Source organism: Stegostoma tigrinum, chromosome 35, assembly GCF_030684315.1.
Source record: "Stegostoma tigrinum isolate sSteTig4 chromosome 35, sSteTig4.hap1, whole genome shotgun sequence".
Taxonomy (NCBI): Eukaryota; Metazoa; Chordata; class Chondrichthyes; order Orectolobiformes; family Stegostomatidae; genus Stegostoma; species Stegostoma tigrinum.
The window spans coordinates 4,905,095-4,923,768 of NC_081388.1; the positions used below are offsets into that span (position 1 = coordinate 4,905,095).

At 44.3% G+C, this 18,674-nt stretch overlaps 1 protein-coding gene across 1 annotated transcript in view; it reads left to right on the plus strand.

The window, feature by feature from the left end:
* atp13a1 (ATPase 13A1) overlaps positions 1-18,244 on the plus strand; it is a 102,492-nt gene extending 84,248 nt beyond the window's left edge. The window contains exons 20-26 of the mRNA XM_059639921.1: positions 1,572-1,750; positions 4,210-4,324; positions 6,178-6,374; positions 9,545-9,687; positions 11,305-11,416; positions 11,730-11,873; positions 14,861-18,244. Coding sequence (XP_059495904.1) covers positions 1,572-1,750; positions 4,210-4,324; positions 6,178-6,374; positions 9,545-9,687; positions 11,305-11,416; positions 11,730-11,873; positions 14,861-14,971 — 1,001 coding nt within the window. The 3' untranslated portion in view covers positions 14,972-18,244. The remainder of the gene's footprint in view (positions 1-1,571; positions 1,751-4,209; positions 4,325-6,177; positions 6,375-9,544; positions 9,688-11,304; positions 11,417-11,729; positions 11,874-14,860) is intronic.
* The last annotated feature ends 430 nt before the right edge of the window (positions 18,245-18,674 follow it).

Consider the following 18,674-nt stretch of genomic DNA (forward strand, 5'->3'; position numbering starts at 1 on the left):
TGCAAAACATCTCATCAGGCCCTGGTGATTTATACACTTTTATGCCAGATAAAAGCACCATCTTGACTGAAGTCCCTGGCTACAATGTACTTTTGCTCTGTGATTACAGATGAGAAGTATTCATTCAAAGCCTCACTCAGGTCCTCAGCCTTCACTCACAGGTTGAGGATGAGGAACTGAATCAAAAGCACACCTTAAGGGGTGTGTCTTCAGTTCATTATGAGAAAGAGAGTCTGCTCCGGAATTACCCCAGTCAATTTACCTCCGGACTTTGTCTCTGTATCCTTGCTCAAGCTGGGATTGGGAGGTGGAAAGGCTCCAGTGTAAATTGGTGAGTGGGTGGTCTAAGTCTTGAAAGCAGAACTTGCTACTGCAAAGAGAGCAGATATCAACTGTGGAATATTCAGGACACTGCACCTGACATGGATTTTGGAAATACTCAACCTGGTCTGGACAGTTTGAGGCCAACACACTCAGTGTGCCAGAGATAATGGGAACTGCAGATGCTGGAGATTCCAAGATAATAAAATGTGAGGCTGGATGAACACAGCAGGCCAAGCAGCATCTCAGGAGCACAAAAGCTGACGTTTCGGGCCTAGACCCTTCATCAGAGAGGGGGATGGGGGGAGGGAACTGGAATAAATAGGGAGAGAGGGGGAGGCGGACCGAAGATGGAGAGTAAAGAAGATAGGTGGAGAGGGTGTAGGTGGGGAGGTAGGGAGGGGATAGGTCAGTCCAGGGAAGACGGACAGGTCAAGGAGGTGGGATGAGGTTAGTAGGTAGCTGGGGGTGCGGCTTGGGGTGGGATGAAGGGATGGGTGAGAGGAAGAACCGGTTAGGGAGGCAGAGACAGGTTGGACTGGTTTTGGGATGCAGTGGGTGGGGGGGAAGAGCTGGGCTGGTTGTGTGGTGCAGTGGGGGGAGGGGATGAACTGGGTTGGTTTAGGGATGCAGTGGGGGAAGGGGAGATTTTGAAACTGGTGAAGTCCACATTGATACCATATGGCTGCAGGGTTCCCAGGCGGAATATGAGTTGCTGTTCCTGCAACCTTCGGGCGGCATCATTGTGGCAGTGCAGGAGGCCCATGATGGACATGTCATCAAGAGAATGGGAGGGGGAGTGGAAATGGTTTGCGACTGGGAGGTGCAGTTGTTTGTTGCGAACTGAGCGGAGGTGTTCTGCAAAGCGGTCCCCAAGCCTCCGCTTGGTTTCCCCAATGTAGAGGAAGCTGCACCGGGTACAGTGGATGCAGTATACCACATTGGCAGATGTGCAGGTGAACCTCTGCTTAATGTGGAATGTCATCTTGGGGCCTGGGATGGGGGTGAGGGAGGAGGTGTGGGGACAAGTGTAGCATTTCCTGCGGTTGCAGGGGAAGGTGCCGGGTGTGGTGGGGTTGGAGGGCAGTGTGGAGCGAACAAGGGAGTCACGGAGAGAGTGGTCTCTCCGGAAAGCAGACAGGGGAGGGGATGGAAAAATGTCTTGGGTGGTGGGGTCGGATTGTAAATGGCGGAAGTGTCGGAGGACACTCAGTGTGCCTCCTGCTTCAGCAAGTATCCTGTTGTTTCAGGAGTAGCTTTGCTGGCAAATGCTCCTGAACGGATACCAGACAAGAGGAGGAGGCCAAAAGATGGGATGAACGATGGGAAACCTTTCACTTTCAATACAAGCAGCAATGTGAAAACAACAGCTCGGGGTGCAAGGCATCGGGTTATGTCACAGCGAGAGGAACAGCTCGCTGTACAAAGGGTAAGTAATACTCCAATACTTACAGGATGATCTTGACCGGTTCGCTTGGTCTTGTACCCAACATGTTAATATTGTGATATGTAAATTGTTTTGTTTAAAGTTATTTTACTTAAAACTTAAAGTATATCAATTATAAATAAAACTCAAATTTTAATTGCCTCCCAGAGGTTGCACTAGATTGAATTACTGAGCGACAAGTCCAGTTCCCATTGTCTGCTCAAGTTAACATGTTCACGTGAGCACTGCAATTGTTCTTCATGAACAGGAAAGAAAAAATAAAACCACCCAGGATCCTCTCACCAGGATTTGTTGTTGATGTGCCATCCTCCTCCAATCAGAAAGTGAGAAATAGGACTGGGCTTGGCTGCGATGCCTCTGCAGTTGAAATCCCAACTGTGCGTCCCTTATTGACATGATGTGGTACACTCTTATCATCTAACCTAGCCATTCACATCAAGGGAAGGTAGAGATAAGCAACAAATGCTGGCCTTGCCAGAGACATCCACATCCCATGAAAGTTTTTAAACAAAAAGTTTGCACATGCCTCATAGATGAGGGAGGCGATCAAGCCAAATACTTTGCCAGAAGACCTGGGTCCTCTACTGTTCATAACTAGATTTCCACTCCCAAGGTTGGTCCCCACAGTTTGCAGGCACTTGCCATGCTGTTCAGAAACCAGCTCTTATCTGTTGTGCAGAGGTAGCCCAGGATTGACAGCTCCCCAGGTCTGGTCCCCATCAGGTATTGTTTGGTTCTGATTGCCTCCCTCACCTATGAAGCTTGTGCATGCTTTTTTAAGCTTTCATTGGCTAGCAGGGCCCCAAGAGCTGGGAGAGTGAAAGGTGAGAGTTAACAGGCTGACACCTGGGTTTCTAGATATCACTGGATACTTTGCACCGATGTAAACATAGAACTTGCATTCTGGTACACTGAACACATCTGGATCAAACTGCATAAACATTCTAGTGATGTCCTAGTAGGCGAGGAATAATGTCATGAGTTAGCTTATTATGTTGCTCCTGTACTTAACCTCCAGTTGACCTTCGTTACTGGTCAGTTTCCGCGATGAAAGGTGCGTGACTTCTTCATGTATAATATGTAATGTTTGAGAGGCTGCATTTGGTAACGGCAAATGTGTTTTGGTCTGTTTATGTGTAGAGGTTTAATAATTAACGAGGTCAGTCTTTTTGGAACTCTGATTTTAAATCATTGCATCAGAGAACCAATGAGTGCAGACCTCCTGCAGAGTTGAATGGAATTTATTTATAGATAGCGTCAGCTGACACCCTGAACCTGTAGATGCACTCATGGAAATGCACAATTCCAGACCTGTTACATTATCACATCATAGACAAAGGCCCTAATCTGCATGCTGCAAAGAAGATCCACGATTTTGAAGTAGGGGAAGGTGAGAATGTTGGAGAGGGGAAGGGGAAAGCTGAGGTAGGGGGGTGAGAGAAAAGGCCCGGGGGGTTTATAATATATCCTGCTTGCATTTTTGTTCCCTCATGTCACTGTATAACAGCCAATCAGCAGTGCCTAGTAGTTGATTTAACACAAGTAGACTTTGGGAGTGAGTGTAGAATAGGTGGTGCACAAGCCAGAGAGATGCTGCTGCAGCTTGGGATGTGAGATTGGAAGAAAATATCACAGCAGCTTTACTGTAGAGCAAAGGCAGTAGATTTTGACATAGGAGCATGGGGTGCCATTAGTCAGGCCTTTAATACAGGACACAGGGAAAGAGCAGTGCTTGAGCTGAGTTGGAGATAGCAAAAGAGGACCTGATGTCAAATGTGAGGATTTTGAAGGTGTGGATGAGTGTTTTGCTGGAACTTGCTGAGTGAGGTATATGGATTGTTTAGGGAACAGGCTGCACGTGGAGTTTAAAGGTGCAGTGAGGGTTTTGGTGGGAGTGCAAGTGGGAGCACTGACATTATTCAATATTAAAGCATTCAACCAAGATCCCTATACCTCAAAACTATTATGCGTCCCCTGCTCCCAAAATCAGTGAGAAACAGGATCAAGTTCAACTGCGATGCTGCTGCAGTTGAATATACTGCTGCATATCACTGTTTAAGAAACATTGTGAATAACTCTTAACTAACCACTAAAATGACTTCCTAAAATCACTCAGTTTAAGGGCACACAAATATAAAATAAAAACCAAAAGAACTGCGGATGCTGTAAATCAGGACCAAAAACAAAGTTGCTGGAAAAGCTCAGCAGGTCTGGCAGCATCTGTGGAGGAGAAAACAGAGCTAACGTTTCGGGTCTGGAGGTAAGGTCACCAGACCTAAAACGTTAACTCTGTTTTCTCCGCCACAGATGCTGCCAGACCTGCTGAGCTTTTCCAGCAACTTTGTTTTTGACCTAAAAGTATAAGGTGACTTTGGTAATGAGCTGCAGATGGAGTTCACTCTGATGCATCCCTCACCCCAACATGTGTTATTTCCTGACAGGAGCGTCTTAATCAGGTGCTGAAAGACTTGGAGGAGGACCAGATGCCTGTAATAAAACTGGGGGATGCCAGCATTGCAGCACCATTTACTTCCAAGCTATCATCCATCATGTGTAGTGAGTATTTACACCTAGCCCAGTGTGGGCTTCTATACACAGCAAGTTATAATCTGGAAAGCATTGCCCAAAAAGGTGGTAAAAGCGTATTCAGTGATAAATACTAAAAAGGAATTGGATGCATAAATGTGTAAGAGAAGTTTTGCAGGGCTTTGGGGAAAGAGCAGTACCAGGAGCTGGATGAAATGGCAAACTCTTTGAAAGAACTTCTTTCAGAGCAGATGGTGAATGGCTCCTTCCTGTGTTCGAGAGTTTTCTGATTCTGTAAGATTTGTCAAGCCTAGCTTTAGAAGTATTTAATATTTGTAAGGCTGGGAAAAACGTTCCATGTTTAAATGCTTAAAGATGGTAATAAAATGAACCATGACAATTTCATGGGGGTAGTGCAGTTGACCTATGTCATTGGGATGTGAGAACAATCAGCCAGAAAGATATTGCAAGGTTGTCATTAGCTAATTGGTTACAGAGAGCTGTTGGGCAGCTCAAAGCCTCGGGGCTGGAGACCTAACTGCACTATCCACTGGGGTCAGGTAGCATCCATGGAGAGGAAGCAAGCTGTGGTTTCGAGTCTATCTAGATTTGAAACATTAGCATACTCTCTCGCCATGGATGCTGCCTCACCCACTGACTTCCAGCATTTTTTGTTTTCAGTACAGATTTCAGCATCTGCAGTAATTTGCCCCTGCAATATCTACCGTTACGCCAATGTGTAGCATCTGGATTTCTAGATGTGAGATTGCTCGCTGAGCTGTAAGGTTCATTTTCAGACATTTTGTCACCATTCTAGGTAACAACATCAGTGAGCCTCCGACGAAGCGCTGATATTATGTTCCGCTTTCTATTTATCTGTTTAGGTTTCCTTGGGTTGGTGATGTCATTTCCTGTTCTTTTTCTCAGAGGGTGGTAGATGGGCTCCAAACCAACGTGTTTGTTGATGGAGTTCCGGTTGGAATGCCATGCTTCTAGGAATTCTCGTGCGTGTCTCTGTTTGGCTTGTCCTAGGATCGATGTGTTGTCCCAATCAAAGTGGTGTCCTTGCAAGAACTGTGACAAACACTACATTGGACAAACAGGCAGAAAGCTAGCCACCAGGATACATGAACATCAACTAGCCACAAAACGACATGACCCACTATCACTCGTATCCTTACATACAGATGAGGAAGGACACCACTTTGATTGGGACAGCACATCCATCCTAGGACAAGCCAAACAGAGACACGCACGAGAATTCCTAGAAGCATGGCATTCCAACCGGAATTCCATCAACAAACACATTGATTTGGAGCCCATCTACCATCCCCTGAGAAAAAGAACAGGAAATGACATCACCAACCCAAGGAAACCTAAACAGATAAATAGAAAGCGGGACATAACACCAGCGCTTCGTCGGAGGCTCACTGATGATGTTACCTAGAATGGTGACAAAACGTCTGAAAACGTACCTTCCAGCTCAGCGAGCAAACTCACATCCAGAACCTCAACCTGAGCTACAAATCTTCTCAAAACTTGCTATCTGGATTTCTGGTTAAGTAATGCTTGATATGCAGCCGAGCACCTGTGCTCAAAGGAGCATCACCCGCCAGGAGCAAGGGGTGAGATTTCTAAAGAAAGTCACATGGGCCTCAACCATTTACAGTTGATTTGCCAACCAGTCAGCACCTTTTCTCATGCAGGATACTTTGCTTCTTTGAAATTTGGTATTCTTGCATCTGTCCTGATGAGAGCAAGATGAAAGGGTTTCACCAGCATGTTGCCTATTTTCAGCAAATACTCAAGATTTTTAATATTGAGTAACTACGTATTGCAGACTTAAAAGCATTCTTTTCTTTCCCCCTTTCCCACCCCTGCAGTATGTTATGTGATAAAACAAGGTCGTTGCACATTGGTAACCACGCTGCAGATGTTCAAGATCCTGGCCTTGAATGCACTGATCCTTGCCTACAGCCAGAGCGTGTTGTACCTAGAGGGAGTTAAGTTCAGCGACTTCCAGGCCACACTGCAGGGGTTACTTCTAGCTGGCTGCTTTCTCTTCATCTCTAGATCCAAGGTAAAGTATCTACTTAGTATTTGTGGATCTGTATCTTACCCATCACTTTATGCATAGGCTGTTGCTTGTGAGCCCTGAATTTACTTACATATCTTAAAGAATAACTTAAGCAGTTGTTAGTTGTGATGAGCACTTACAAGTCGCAATTGTAATTCTGTATTGTAATTAACAGTGCCACATTTTCACCTCTGGTTTTAGTAAAGAGCATGAGTGATTATGAATCATTTCAATTCAAATAAGCAAATCCAGGAAAGTATACCTCCTCATTGACTTATGTCAACAATGCCCCAAACTGACCCAGGAGCAGAATGGTTTCACCTAAATCTGCAACAGGCTAGAAAACCAAGAAAGATCATAAGGCGGGTGATTTAGACTAAACTAGAAAATCAAACTTTGTAACTACCATCTAATTCCCACAGCTTCCGAGAACCACTGGCCTGTGCTGTATATCAGAGTGGTAGACCTCCATTCCTCAGCAGCCTGTGTGTGAGATCTGCTGGATATCTGTTATCTGTACAGATAACTGTGGGAACTGGAATTGCTATATGCAGGAGTCTGGCAATTGGCCAGCGGATTCTGGACCTGAGATTCGAGGTCAGACAGGAGTTTGTGAGAGAGACATTTTCCGCAGTGTGCAGGAAGGGTTTACCACTTGTACCTCATCACATTAAGGGGCCGATTTAGTGATCTCCTTCCTGGCCCCACTAGCTTTATCATTGTCACCTTGTGTGTTTGGCCCATGTCTGTCCCTGTTTGGATGCCTAACTGAACTTATGTGGCTGTCCAATGTTTCTATCCCATGGCTCTCTGTCCTAGCCCCAACTCCTCTTCCCTTTCTCACACCCCTTCCACCTTCACACACCCTATACACATTCCATCTCGATTCAATTCTCTCTCCTGCTCTGCACCTCCCCATTCTTCTCCCCTAACCCTCCCTTCATCCCTCTGTCCCTACCCTTAACTGCCCCTGTCCTCCTCTCCATTCTCTCTACTCTCGGTCCCCCCTTCCCATCTCTCCTTTTCAGAGCCGCCCCCCTCCCCACTCTCTTTCCATCTCCACCACCTTCTCTGGTTCCCTTGTCTGTAGTGTAGTACTTGGCATGTTCATATTTTTGTTTCCACATTAGTTGCTTCCTCTCCTCTGTGTAGCTGCTGCTAGGTTCCAGGTTTCATGAGAAAGCTGGGTGTCTCATTGGTTAGGCTCCCTTGGTGAGTCAGGGTAGTGAATGTCCACCACTGCCTGGGCTTCAGGCAACACTGGCTTAGTATCATTAGCCTGCTCGATTGACACCCCATCCTCCAGCTTCAACACTCAGGCCCTCCTCCACTGACACTCACTAGCAGCATGTGTATTATCTAGAAGATACAATGCAGTAACTCATCAAGGCTCCTGTGACAGTATCTTCCAAACCCACCATCTCTACCACTGAGAAAAACAAGGACAACCGATACAACCGACTGCAATTTACTTTTCAAGCGACTCACCATCCTGACTTGGAAATACTTCACCTTTCAATGTTGCTGGGTTTTTGGGCTAGGTGATGGCACTTCAAGTTGAGGGGTGTAACTCTCCATACTCTTACCTCTTGGACATTATCCAGTGTCCTGCCCGTTTAAAGTTTCAGATGTGTTTGCCTGCCATTCACAGTCAAACGAGTTTTGAGAAGATTTGTAGCTCAGGTTGAGGTTCTGGATGTGAGTTTGCTCGCTGAGCTGGAAGGTTAGTTTTCAGACGTTTCGTCACCATTCTAGGTAACATCATCAGTGAGCCTCCGACGAAGCGCTGGTGTTATGTCCCGCTTTCTATTTATATGTTTAGGTTTCCTTGGGTTGGTGATGTCATTTCCTGTTCTTTTTCTCAGAGGATGGTAGATTGGCTCCAAATCAACATGTTTGTTGATGGAGTTCCAGTTGGAATGCCATGCTTCTAGGAATTCTCGTGCGTGTCTCTGTTTGGCTTGTCCTAGGATGGATGTGTTGTCCCAATCAAAGTGGTGTCCTTCCTTATCTGTATGTAAGGATACGAGTGATAGTGGGTCATGTCGTTTTGTGGCTAGTTGATGTTCGTGTATCCTGGTGGCTAGCTTTCTGCCTGTTTGTCCAATGTAGTGTTTGTCACAGTTCTTGCAAGGTATTTTGTAGATGACATTCGTTTTGCTTGTTGTCTGTATAGGGTCTTTTAAGTTCATCAGCTGCTCTTTTAGTGTGTTGGTGGGTTTGTGGGCTACCCTGATGCCAAGGGGTCCGAGTAGTCTGGCAGTCATTTCGGAAATGCCTTTGATGTAGGGGAGGGTGGCTGTGGTTTCTGGGCCCGTTTTGTCTGTTTGTTTGGGTTTGTTGCTGAGAAATCGGCGGACTGTGTTCATTGGATACCCAATGAACACAGTCTGCCGATTTCTCAGCAACAAACAGACAAAACGGGCCCAGAAACCATAACCACCCTCCCCTACAAAGAAATTTCAGAAATGACTGCCAGACTACTCGGACCCCTTGGCATCAGGGTAGCCCACAAACCCAGCAACACACTAAAACAGCAGCTAATGAACTTAAAAGACCCTATACAGACAACAAGCAAAACGAACGTCATCTACAAAATACCTTGCAAGAACTGTGGCAAACACTACATTGGACAAACTGGCAGAAAGCTAGCCACCAGGATACTTGAACATCAACTAGCCACAAAACGACATGACCCACTATCACTAGTATCCTTACATACAGATGAGGAAGGACACCACTTTGATTGGGACAACACATCGATCCTAGGACAAGCCAAACAGAGACATGCACGAGAATTCCTGGAGGCATGGCATTCCAACTGGAACTCCATCAACAAACACATTGATTTGGAGCCAATCTACCATCCTCTGAGAAAAAGAACAGGAAATGACATCACCAACCCAAGGAAACCTAAACATATAAATAGAAAGCGGGACATAACACCAGCGCTTCGTCGGAGGCTCACTGATGATGTTACCTCGAATGGTGACGAAATGTCTGAAAACTAACCTTCCAGCTCAGTGAGCAAACTCCCATCCAGATTCACAGTCAAAGGCCAGACAATATGAGTGACCTTCGGTGGAAGTTGGGAGGAGAATCAGGTGGTGTCTGTGTTCAAGTACACTAGCGTCTTATCAGCCTTTCAGCTCCTTAACTCTGACTTTCTGCAGCCACTGAAGACCCTGTCAAAGGTTCGTCCACTGCCAAACATATTCAACTTGTACACAATTCTCACCGTACTGCTGCAGTTTGCTGTCCACTTCGCCAGCTTAGTTTTCCTATACAGGTCTGCACAGGAATATTCCGCCTCCAGGTGAGACCCTCCTCATTCTTCTCATCTCCTGAAGTTGTTGAGGGATAACATGCTGGTGCAGAAAGGCTAATGGATGTTGGCCGTGGTTGCAAGAGGATTTGAGTACAGGAATAATTGAATCTTGCTTCAGTTGAATAGGAGCTTGGTTAGACCACACCTGGTGTACTGGAGGCAATTTTGGTCTCCTTATCTCTGGAAAGACATTATTGCTGTGGGGATTATTATTGGATGGTAGGACTGTCAATAGAGATTGGGTAAACTGAGCCTGTATTCTTGAGAATTTCGATGAATTAGCTGTGATCTCATTGAAACCTACAAAATCCTTTGAGATCGATAGGGTGGATGCAGCAAGATGCTTTCTCTAGTTGGAGGATCTAGAACCGGGGGTACAACTTAAAAATGAGGCAAATGCCACTTAGAGGAGAACTTTCTATACAAAGAGGGTTGTAAATCTTTGGAATTCTCAATCACAGGGGACTGTGGAAGTTTTTGAGTATGTTTAAGGGAGAGATGGATAGGTTTAAGGTCACTAGCGTCTTATAGGATTTTGGGAATAGGCTGGGGGAAAAGCATTGAAGTGTTCAATCAACCCTGATTGTATTGAATGGCAGGACAGGCTTGATGGGCTGAATGGCCTATTTCTGTCCTATGTTTCTGGTTCTACCCTAGGGATAAATGCAAAGTCCCAGCAGAATTATTGCTTTTCTTTCCTTCCTCATTTTTGAAATTTTCCACTTTCGGTGCCACAATAATTTTGTCACCTGTTTTCAGCAATGAAGAAAATGGAGTTGCATTCCTACAGCACCCTTCAGGATGCCCCAAACTGTCCCACTGTCAATGAGGTTGTCCTGGTGTGTAATTGTGTAGCTGAAACGGATTGAGACAGCCCAGACTCCTTGCAAATCTCTAACTTTGTTAAAAGTTAACTCCTGCAGTGGTGATTTAACAAAAGCCCTGTTTGTGCAGAACACAGGGTCAGGATCCTGGTTTGGACTAACCTTACTTCCTGTGGGTGAGGAATGTTAGTGAGGCTGACAAATTCTGTGTTACCAAGTAGGGCTGGAAAGGTCATGAGCCAGGCTAACCAGGGGGAAAGGCAATGGGCTAGACTAGGGAGTGCAAGATTTTAGACTTTACAATTCCAGCCTTATGAATGGGGTCCTATTCAGCCACCTGTGTTTAACAGTTGCGCAGTGGATACTGGTAGTTAGTTTTGTCTGTGATGCCTTTGTCTCAATTTGTTTCCCTATTAGGCAAGTTCGGAATGGTGGCTGTTATGCTATGACCCAGTGAGAATTAGCAAGGTCTGGAGAGAAAGTTGGACTGCTTGATCTTTGCTGAGTAAATGGCTCACTGTTGCATTGGAGCCAGGATAGCAATGGGTGCTGCTTGGCCTGCTGTGTTCATCCAACTCCACACTTTGTTATAGCAATGGGTAGATTGATTTGAGAAGCAAGACGCATGTGGCTAATAAATTGTATTTGAGCTGCAGTGGTGAATTTCTCTGTGTAGAAGACTTCAGATTTGATGTCAAACTGTCCTGGGTAGGCTATCAAATGTTATGGGCTGATTAGTCCTGTATTTTATGTTTTACTGCCCTCCTTTTTCCTTTTCCAGCACAGAAGAGTTTGTGGATCTGTACAAAGAGTTTGAGCCCAGCCTGGTGAATAGCACAGTGTACATCATGTCCATGTCAATGCAGATGGCCACTTTTGCTATTAATTACAAGGTAAGAGAAGCAGACAGCGTCCCTGGTGAGAGCTGATCAACTGGCAGTGGAATGCTCACTGGTCTTTGTCATGTTGGAGCTAAATGTTGCATTGCCAATAAGCTGCAGTGACAGTAGTTGTCTTCAAATGAGTGAGGTGAATGTAATTCTCCAATTTGTATCAAAATAGGGGCATAGTTTAATTGCCACAGAGAGTGCTCTTTAAACCAATTTTATTTCACCTTCAAGGTAATTTTCACCCAATATGAGAGATTCTGATGGGGCAGCTCTGAAATGTCACCTTGTGCTGAGCTCCATCTTTGTGTATTTTCAGGGTCATCCATTCATGGAGAGCCTACAGGAGAACAAGCCCTTGCTGTGGAGTATTGTGATTTCAGGCCTTGCTATCCTGGGCCTGCTCACTGGCTCCTCACCGGAGTTCAACGAACAGTTTGGGCTTGTGGAAATTCCAATAGAGGTATGCATAGAAACCAAGCTATATTCCAAAACAAGATAATAAAATGTGAGGCTGGATGAACACAGCAGGCCCAGCAGCATCTCAGGAGCACAAAAACTGACGTTTCGGGCCTAGACCCTTCATCAGAGAGCTTGTCCAACTGTGACTCTAAATTTATTTTGTCCATTCAGGTCCCTGTAACCAGCACAATCCAATCCATGGGATGACTTCTGTTCCTTTAACGCTGTGCTGCCCAGTTGTTCCATTCTCAAATTAACTTAGAGAAGCATCCCACATTAGCTCTCTGCCTTGTCGGAGTCCCTGAGTTAATCTCCAACCCACTTCTCCATGCAGAGATAGGGGACATGGATTTAGACATCTGAGGATGAAAAAATGTATTGAAGAGTTAAAAGTTAACTCCTGCAGTGGTGATTTAACAAACCTGTTTGTGCAGAACACAGGGTCAGGATCCTGGTTTGGACTAACCTTACTTCCTGTGGGTGACGAATGTTAGTGAGGAATGCTGCTGGGCCTGCTGTGTTCATCCAGCCTCACATTTTATTATCTTGGATTCTCCATCATCTGCAGTTCCCATTATCACTGATACAATATATTCCAAAACATCCTTTATTAGTTGGAACCTACCAGATTCAGGTGTAGTAACAGTGGGATGGGAAGGGAACCTTCATTCAAGTTTGAATGAGTGGACAGAGGACAGGAAACCTACTTCCCACTGATTTCTGAGGATGAACCTGGCTGACGAACCCTATAATTGCAGTGAAAATAGGGGTTAGTTTTGACAAGGATTGTGATGTGAAGCTGAGAGGATGACTTCAGACCCTGTGTGCAGAGGTAGTTTGAACTAAACTGGAGGGAGGCATGTAATTTGGAAGGAGCTGTAGATAATGTGTTAATGGGGGAACATGGTGTCAGAGTCAAAATTAGTTCTTCAAAGTTTTCAAGAAGATTTGTAGCTCTGGTTGTTCATGAGGTTGTAGACATGCTTGCCAAGCTGGTGGGTTTGGTTGCAAATGTTTCATCACTCTGCTAGATAACATTGTCAGTGTGCCTCCGATTGAAGCTTTGGTGCTCTGTCCCACCTGTTATTTATATGCCTCAGTTTCCTGGGATGGTTGATATTACCTTCAGTTCTGTTTCTCAGTGGTTTGTACACAGAATCTAATTCAATATATTTGTTGATAGAGTTCCAGTTGGAATACCAGGCCTCCAGGAATTCTCTGGCGTGTCTCTGTTTGGCTTGTGCGAGTATGGATGTGTTGTCCCAGTCGAATTGGTGTGTAGTGAGACAAGTGAGAATTGGTCCTGTCTCTTGGTGGCTAGTTGGTGTTCGTGTATCTGTATTGTCAGTTTTTCTTCCGGTTTGGCTTATGTAGTGTTTCTCACAGTCCTTGCATGGTATTTTGCATATTACTCCAGCGTTACTGGTTTTGGTTATGGGATCCTTTTACGTTCATCAGTAGCTGTCATAAGGTGGTTGTTGGTTTTTAGGGGGTTTGAGTATCTTGTGGTCATCTCTGAAATGTCCTTTATGGTAGGGTGATTAGTGAGTCTGGTTGTTTTTTTGTCATCCTGTTGTGGTCTGACTCAGAGGTAACAGTAGATTGTGCTTTTCAGGTATCTGTTCCTTTTGAATACTCTGTAAATGTGTTCTTGTTCTGCTGTACATAGTTATGGGTTACTGCAATGTGTTTAATGAGCCACAACACAAATTTCGGCCATCCGGAACTATGCAAAGCAGAATAGGAGAATTTATATAGAGTCTTCAAAAGGAATGGATACCCAAAAAGCACAATCCACTGTTACCTCCAAGTCAGACCACAAGAAGACAAAACACAACCAGACTTGCTAATCACCCTACCGTACATCAAGGATATTTCAGAGATGATCACAAGATACTCAGACCCCTAGGTATCAGAGTAGCCCACAAACCGACATGTTCATGTATCCACATTGTCAGTTTTCTTCTGGTTTGGCCTGTGTAGTATTTCTCAGTCCTTGAATGGTATTTTGTACATTACCCCAATTTTGGATATGGGATCCATTATGTTAGTCAGTAGCTGTCGTAGGGCGGTTGTCAGTTTGTGGGCTACTCCGATACCTAGGGGTCTGAGTATCTTGTGATCATATCTGAAATATCCTTGATGTACGGTAGGGTGATTAGCAACACTTCACCGGAAGCACACTGACGATGTTATCTAGCAGGGTGACGAAACCAGATCCACTGGCTTGGCAAGTATATCTACAACCTCAAAAATTATTCTGGAGAAGTAAAAGAGGCTTTTTTTTCCCCCTGAGGGTTGTTAGGACAAAGTAAGTTTCCACAATAAAGAATAGTTAATGTGGGGAATGTAACTTAAATCAAAAAGGCAGTTGGGTCAGTACCTGAAAGGGGATGTAGAAACTATGGTCACAGAAGTGGATTTCTGCAGCAATTAAACACCAGCATCAGGGAAGACGGGTAGGTGCACGGTGTTGGCCCTCGTCACCACATTCCCTGGATTCCTAACCTGCCATACATTTCTAGCCCTTTCTGCTTTTAGCTTGGACTTCGTGTCTCTTCTCTTTTTTAACCTGTAGCCTTTTCTGGACTCAGCAGGGTGCTCTCCCGGGTTGGCCTTGAGACACAGGAACTGTAGCAGTTGTGAAATCTCAAATTTTACTGGTGTGTATGAACCCCACTGGGCCTTAGTTTTGTAGCACATTCCATTGGGTAAAAGAAGGATGTGAATCAATGGGCATGAACACTAATCGTTGGGCCCCTATATGCTGGAAAGTTGCCAAGCATAAACATGTGATGGTCATGCACACTGTCTTCATGCAGCACACAGGCACGGTGCTATGACTGACTACCCTATGAAAGCATCTACTGGAAAGGGCTAAGGGAGAGAGTAACATGGGAAAATGTAGAACCTTTTAGTCAGAGCTTCAATGAATCAGAGCAGTAAACCGGACACAGTTCTAAGATTAATTCAGATTTTTCTTTGCAGCTTAAAATAGTGATTGCCGAGGTTCTCGTGGCTGACTTCCTGGTGGCACTTGTGCTGGACCGAACCCTTCAGGCATTGCTGGGGAGCAGCAGACTTCATGTGCCTTCCTGATGATCAAGCTGGCTGCATGGCCAGTCCTTCCTCCACACCAAGTCAGTCCACAGCTGGGCACATGCACATCACTGGGAGATTTCAGGGCGAGAGAGACTAGGCACCCGGCCATTCCCACAGATGGAACTTGTAACTCGCCAACTGTTTTCTTAGATGGTTTTTGATATATAAAGAAAAAAAGACTGGTATTTTCCTACCTTAAAAAAACGAAATTCTGGATGAGGGAAATAATAAATCCATGTGCAGTTTGACAGTGTTTGTGAATTCGGCCCCTTAGCTTTTCATCTCCTTAAAAACTTTGGAATGTGAAATCTTCATTTGACGCTGTTCAGCTTTCAGTTTTTCTAACACACCATCAAGGCAAATGTCCACAATTGACTGAAGTAATACTAAGGTGATAGTTTTCTTTGTACTTTAATCTGTTGACGAGTTTCTGCTTTGCAAGAGGTGAGGCATGTATTTTTACCCTCAAATACGTTAAAGGTATTCCTCCAACTCCGGTCTTTCAGCATCCTGCCCTTCCTTGCATCACGATTACTAGTCCTACTTTCAGCTTTTGAATTTTCTCTCCAAAAATTCAGATCCTGCTTAAAATCTGCCTCTTACAGCAAAAGCTGTATAGAAGTGCAAACTGCCATCTGTTTTGCCCTGACACATTGTAGACCTTTTCAATTCTCATGATCAAAGCGGCTGGAAGTCCATGGCTGCTCCAGTACTGAATTGCAGTCAACACAATGTACAAAATCCTTTCAGGATGTGCAGCTATCACTCCTTAGCTTGTGCTTCAGGTGTCAATGTGTGTTCACCAGCTGAAAGAACTAAAAGATCTGCTTCCCCACCCTGGAAGTAGAGTGTGATTGAAGCTATTTCAGTTATTGTTAAGCCAAGAACAACTTGCATTTCTCTAGCACCTTCTGCCACTTCAGAGCATCTTAAAATGCTTTGCAACCAGCAGCAAACATCAGAAACAGTCACTGTTATAATGCAGGAAATGGGACAGTCAAATTGTGAACAGTAAGATCCCACAAACTGCAAATGTGATAATGACCTAGTTTCAGATAAATGATTTAGGGCTAAATGTTGATACTGAAGAGATCCCATTTTAGTTTAATGTTTCCACAAAAATATGGTGCCTCAGTCAGTACTGCATTCCCTTAACAGTAAATAACATTAGTATCAGATCCAGGCTTCTATCCCCTTACCTCTGAACTTCACAGAAGTATGAGGTTAAACCTGACTGCCTCCTATTACCTTCCTGCACAACTCTTTTAACACTGTCATCCCACATAACAAATTTCAAATGTTGGTTATTCAACTCACTGGTAACTCCATTATGTAAGTCATTGCCAGCTGCACTGGCAATGTTTCACATATGGCCCTTGAGGCTGGGAGTACTACTAACTCCAGTACTACAGTCTATATCAATCCCTTTCCCTTTTTGCTCCAGCCTCATTTCCAGATGGCATGAGGAATAATTTGATGTCTTTTAACATTAAGGTGATTTGTGTTTGTCTGCTAAAATTCCAAGTTTCCCTGATCCAGCTCTGAACTCCCACCTTTCTATAGTTTCTCCTATTTCTCCTGGTGCCCTCTCTAATTGCATTATGTCCATAAGACCATTTTTCTACTCCCTTGCTCCTACACAGGTCAACTAACCTCCTGCCCTAGCAGATATTAATTGTTCTGTCACCTCTCGTTGCTATCCCTCAACTCTTTCAAATCGCTTGTTCCTGGCTCTTGCCTCAAAAATCCTACCCTTGACCCCTCTGTCCTTGTAAACTAATATTCCGTCTCCAACTTCCCCTTTTTCTCAAGTTCTTCAATATGTTGCAGTTGATGCCCACCTTTACTTCACAACCACATTTGAATCACTCAAATTGAGTTTCATTTAATTCCTCTGCACTGTGGCTATGTTCAAAGCCATAAATGATATCCTTTGGTCTTCTCAACACTTCTCCAGCCTTTGACAATAACTGACAACATCTTATATCAATGCCCAACTGGGTCCACCATCATCATCTTCAGTGATTGTAACCAGAGAAATGCCAGCAACCTACTCAACTGTCAGTCCATCATTACTTCTGAGGTTCTGCCAGAAATTTAGCTTTGAGTGGCTGTTAGCTGTGTGTTCGTTGGCCTTTTGTGACATAAGTGAAAGGTATTGCATCAAATTCTTAATGTACACTGATAAACAGAGCTTTTCTCCACCACCAACGACCCTTGACAGCTCCACTATGCAGTGCCCTTGCCCAATGGATTACCAGAGCAGCCTGACAAGGCATGTCTGTGATTTGGAATTTGACACTACTTCTGACATTGTTTCAGATTAGCAAAATTTCCTCATTAGATTTTTGGACCAAAAAATGTATTTATTCAGCATCTTTAACGTATGTAAAAAGCTCCAAGGTGGCAGAATTTCAGGAGTTCCTTTAAAAGGACATAAAGTCAGGTGCTGCCTCCTGTTCTAGTACTTAGGCAGCTGAAAGCATAGCTGCAATTGAGTGATTAAAAACTGGGGATTAAGCAAGAAGCCAAAATTGGAAGAGAACAGAAATGTCAGAGTGGAGAGACTAGAGGACGGTGCAGAGGTTAAGGAATAATTTACCAATGAGGATGACCCATTTGACATTGATTTATTTTCTGGCTATGTCTGAATAAGAAGGAAGTGGGACCACTCAGCAAGACATCGTGGGAAATGCAGTATAGGATGATGTGGTCATTCTCAAAGGTAAATTATCAAACCACTGTCTTCTGCACCATCCTCTTCAATTTCACTCCCTTTAGTCAAGTATGCAAACTGAATCAGATTATTCACAACCTTGTTATCCTATCTGATGCGAAACAACTGAGTTTTCTAATCCCATATCTTTTCCATCACATTACTGCCAAAACCGTAACCTAAACCTTTGCTACCTAGAGTTAGAACTTCATTGCCCTGCCAGTCAGCTTCCCATCCTTTATGCTCCACCATAAATCTTCAGAGCATCTGAAACTTGACTCTATGTACCCTCATCCAGTCATCATTGATCTGTATTGCCCCTTGAAATCTGATTTCACATTCAAATCCCATCAAGAAACCAATTCAGCCCCATGTGCTCTTCTCACTCTCATTGTCTTTGTGTGTCCAGTCCATAAGCCCTGGAATGTTTTCCACCCCCAAATCAGGGAATTATCATTTTTAAGTCCTGTCTTGCACTTTGAACTGTTCATGGTTAGAAATGTAAAGAAAATAAAGGCTGTGGATGATTGTGCAGACGCTGGAGGAAGAATTAAGCATTTTGGAAGTGTGGTTTCTGTCAATTGCCCTGCCTCTGAAGGCACCTTAGGCCAACCAGGATTGTCACCTGTGTTTTGAGAAGCACTTGTAGCTGCCACAGTTGGACAGGGAAAAATTGTTTAGAAGGATGTGAATGTCATCTGATGATGGTTTGCAGTGGTTTGGATTCATTTGTATATACCAGTGTATTAAAAATTATAAGATAATAAAATGTGAGGCTGGATGAACACAGCAGGCCAAGCAGCATCTCAGGAGCACTGCAAACTTCCTGCTTGCATGGAAGCCTGAGGGTGAATTCAGTCCACTGAAGCATTGCTTAGATTTGTCTTTCGACACAATCTCTGCTTTGGTTGTGCATACTGAATTAAAAGTTGCATGATACTTGAATGCAGCATGCCATGTGACACTGCAAGGTGCTTTAGACCT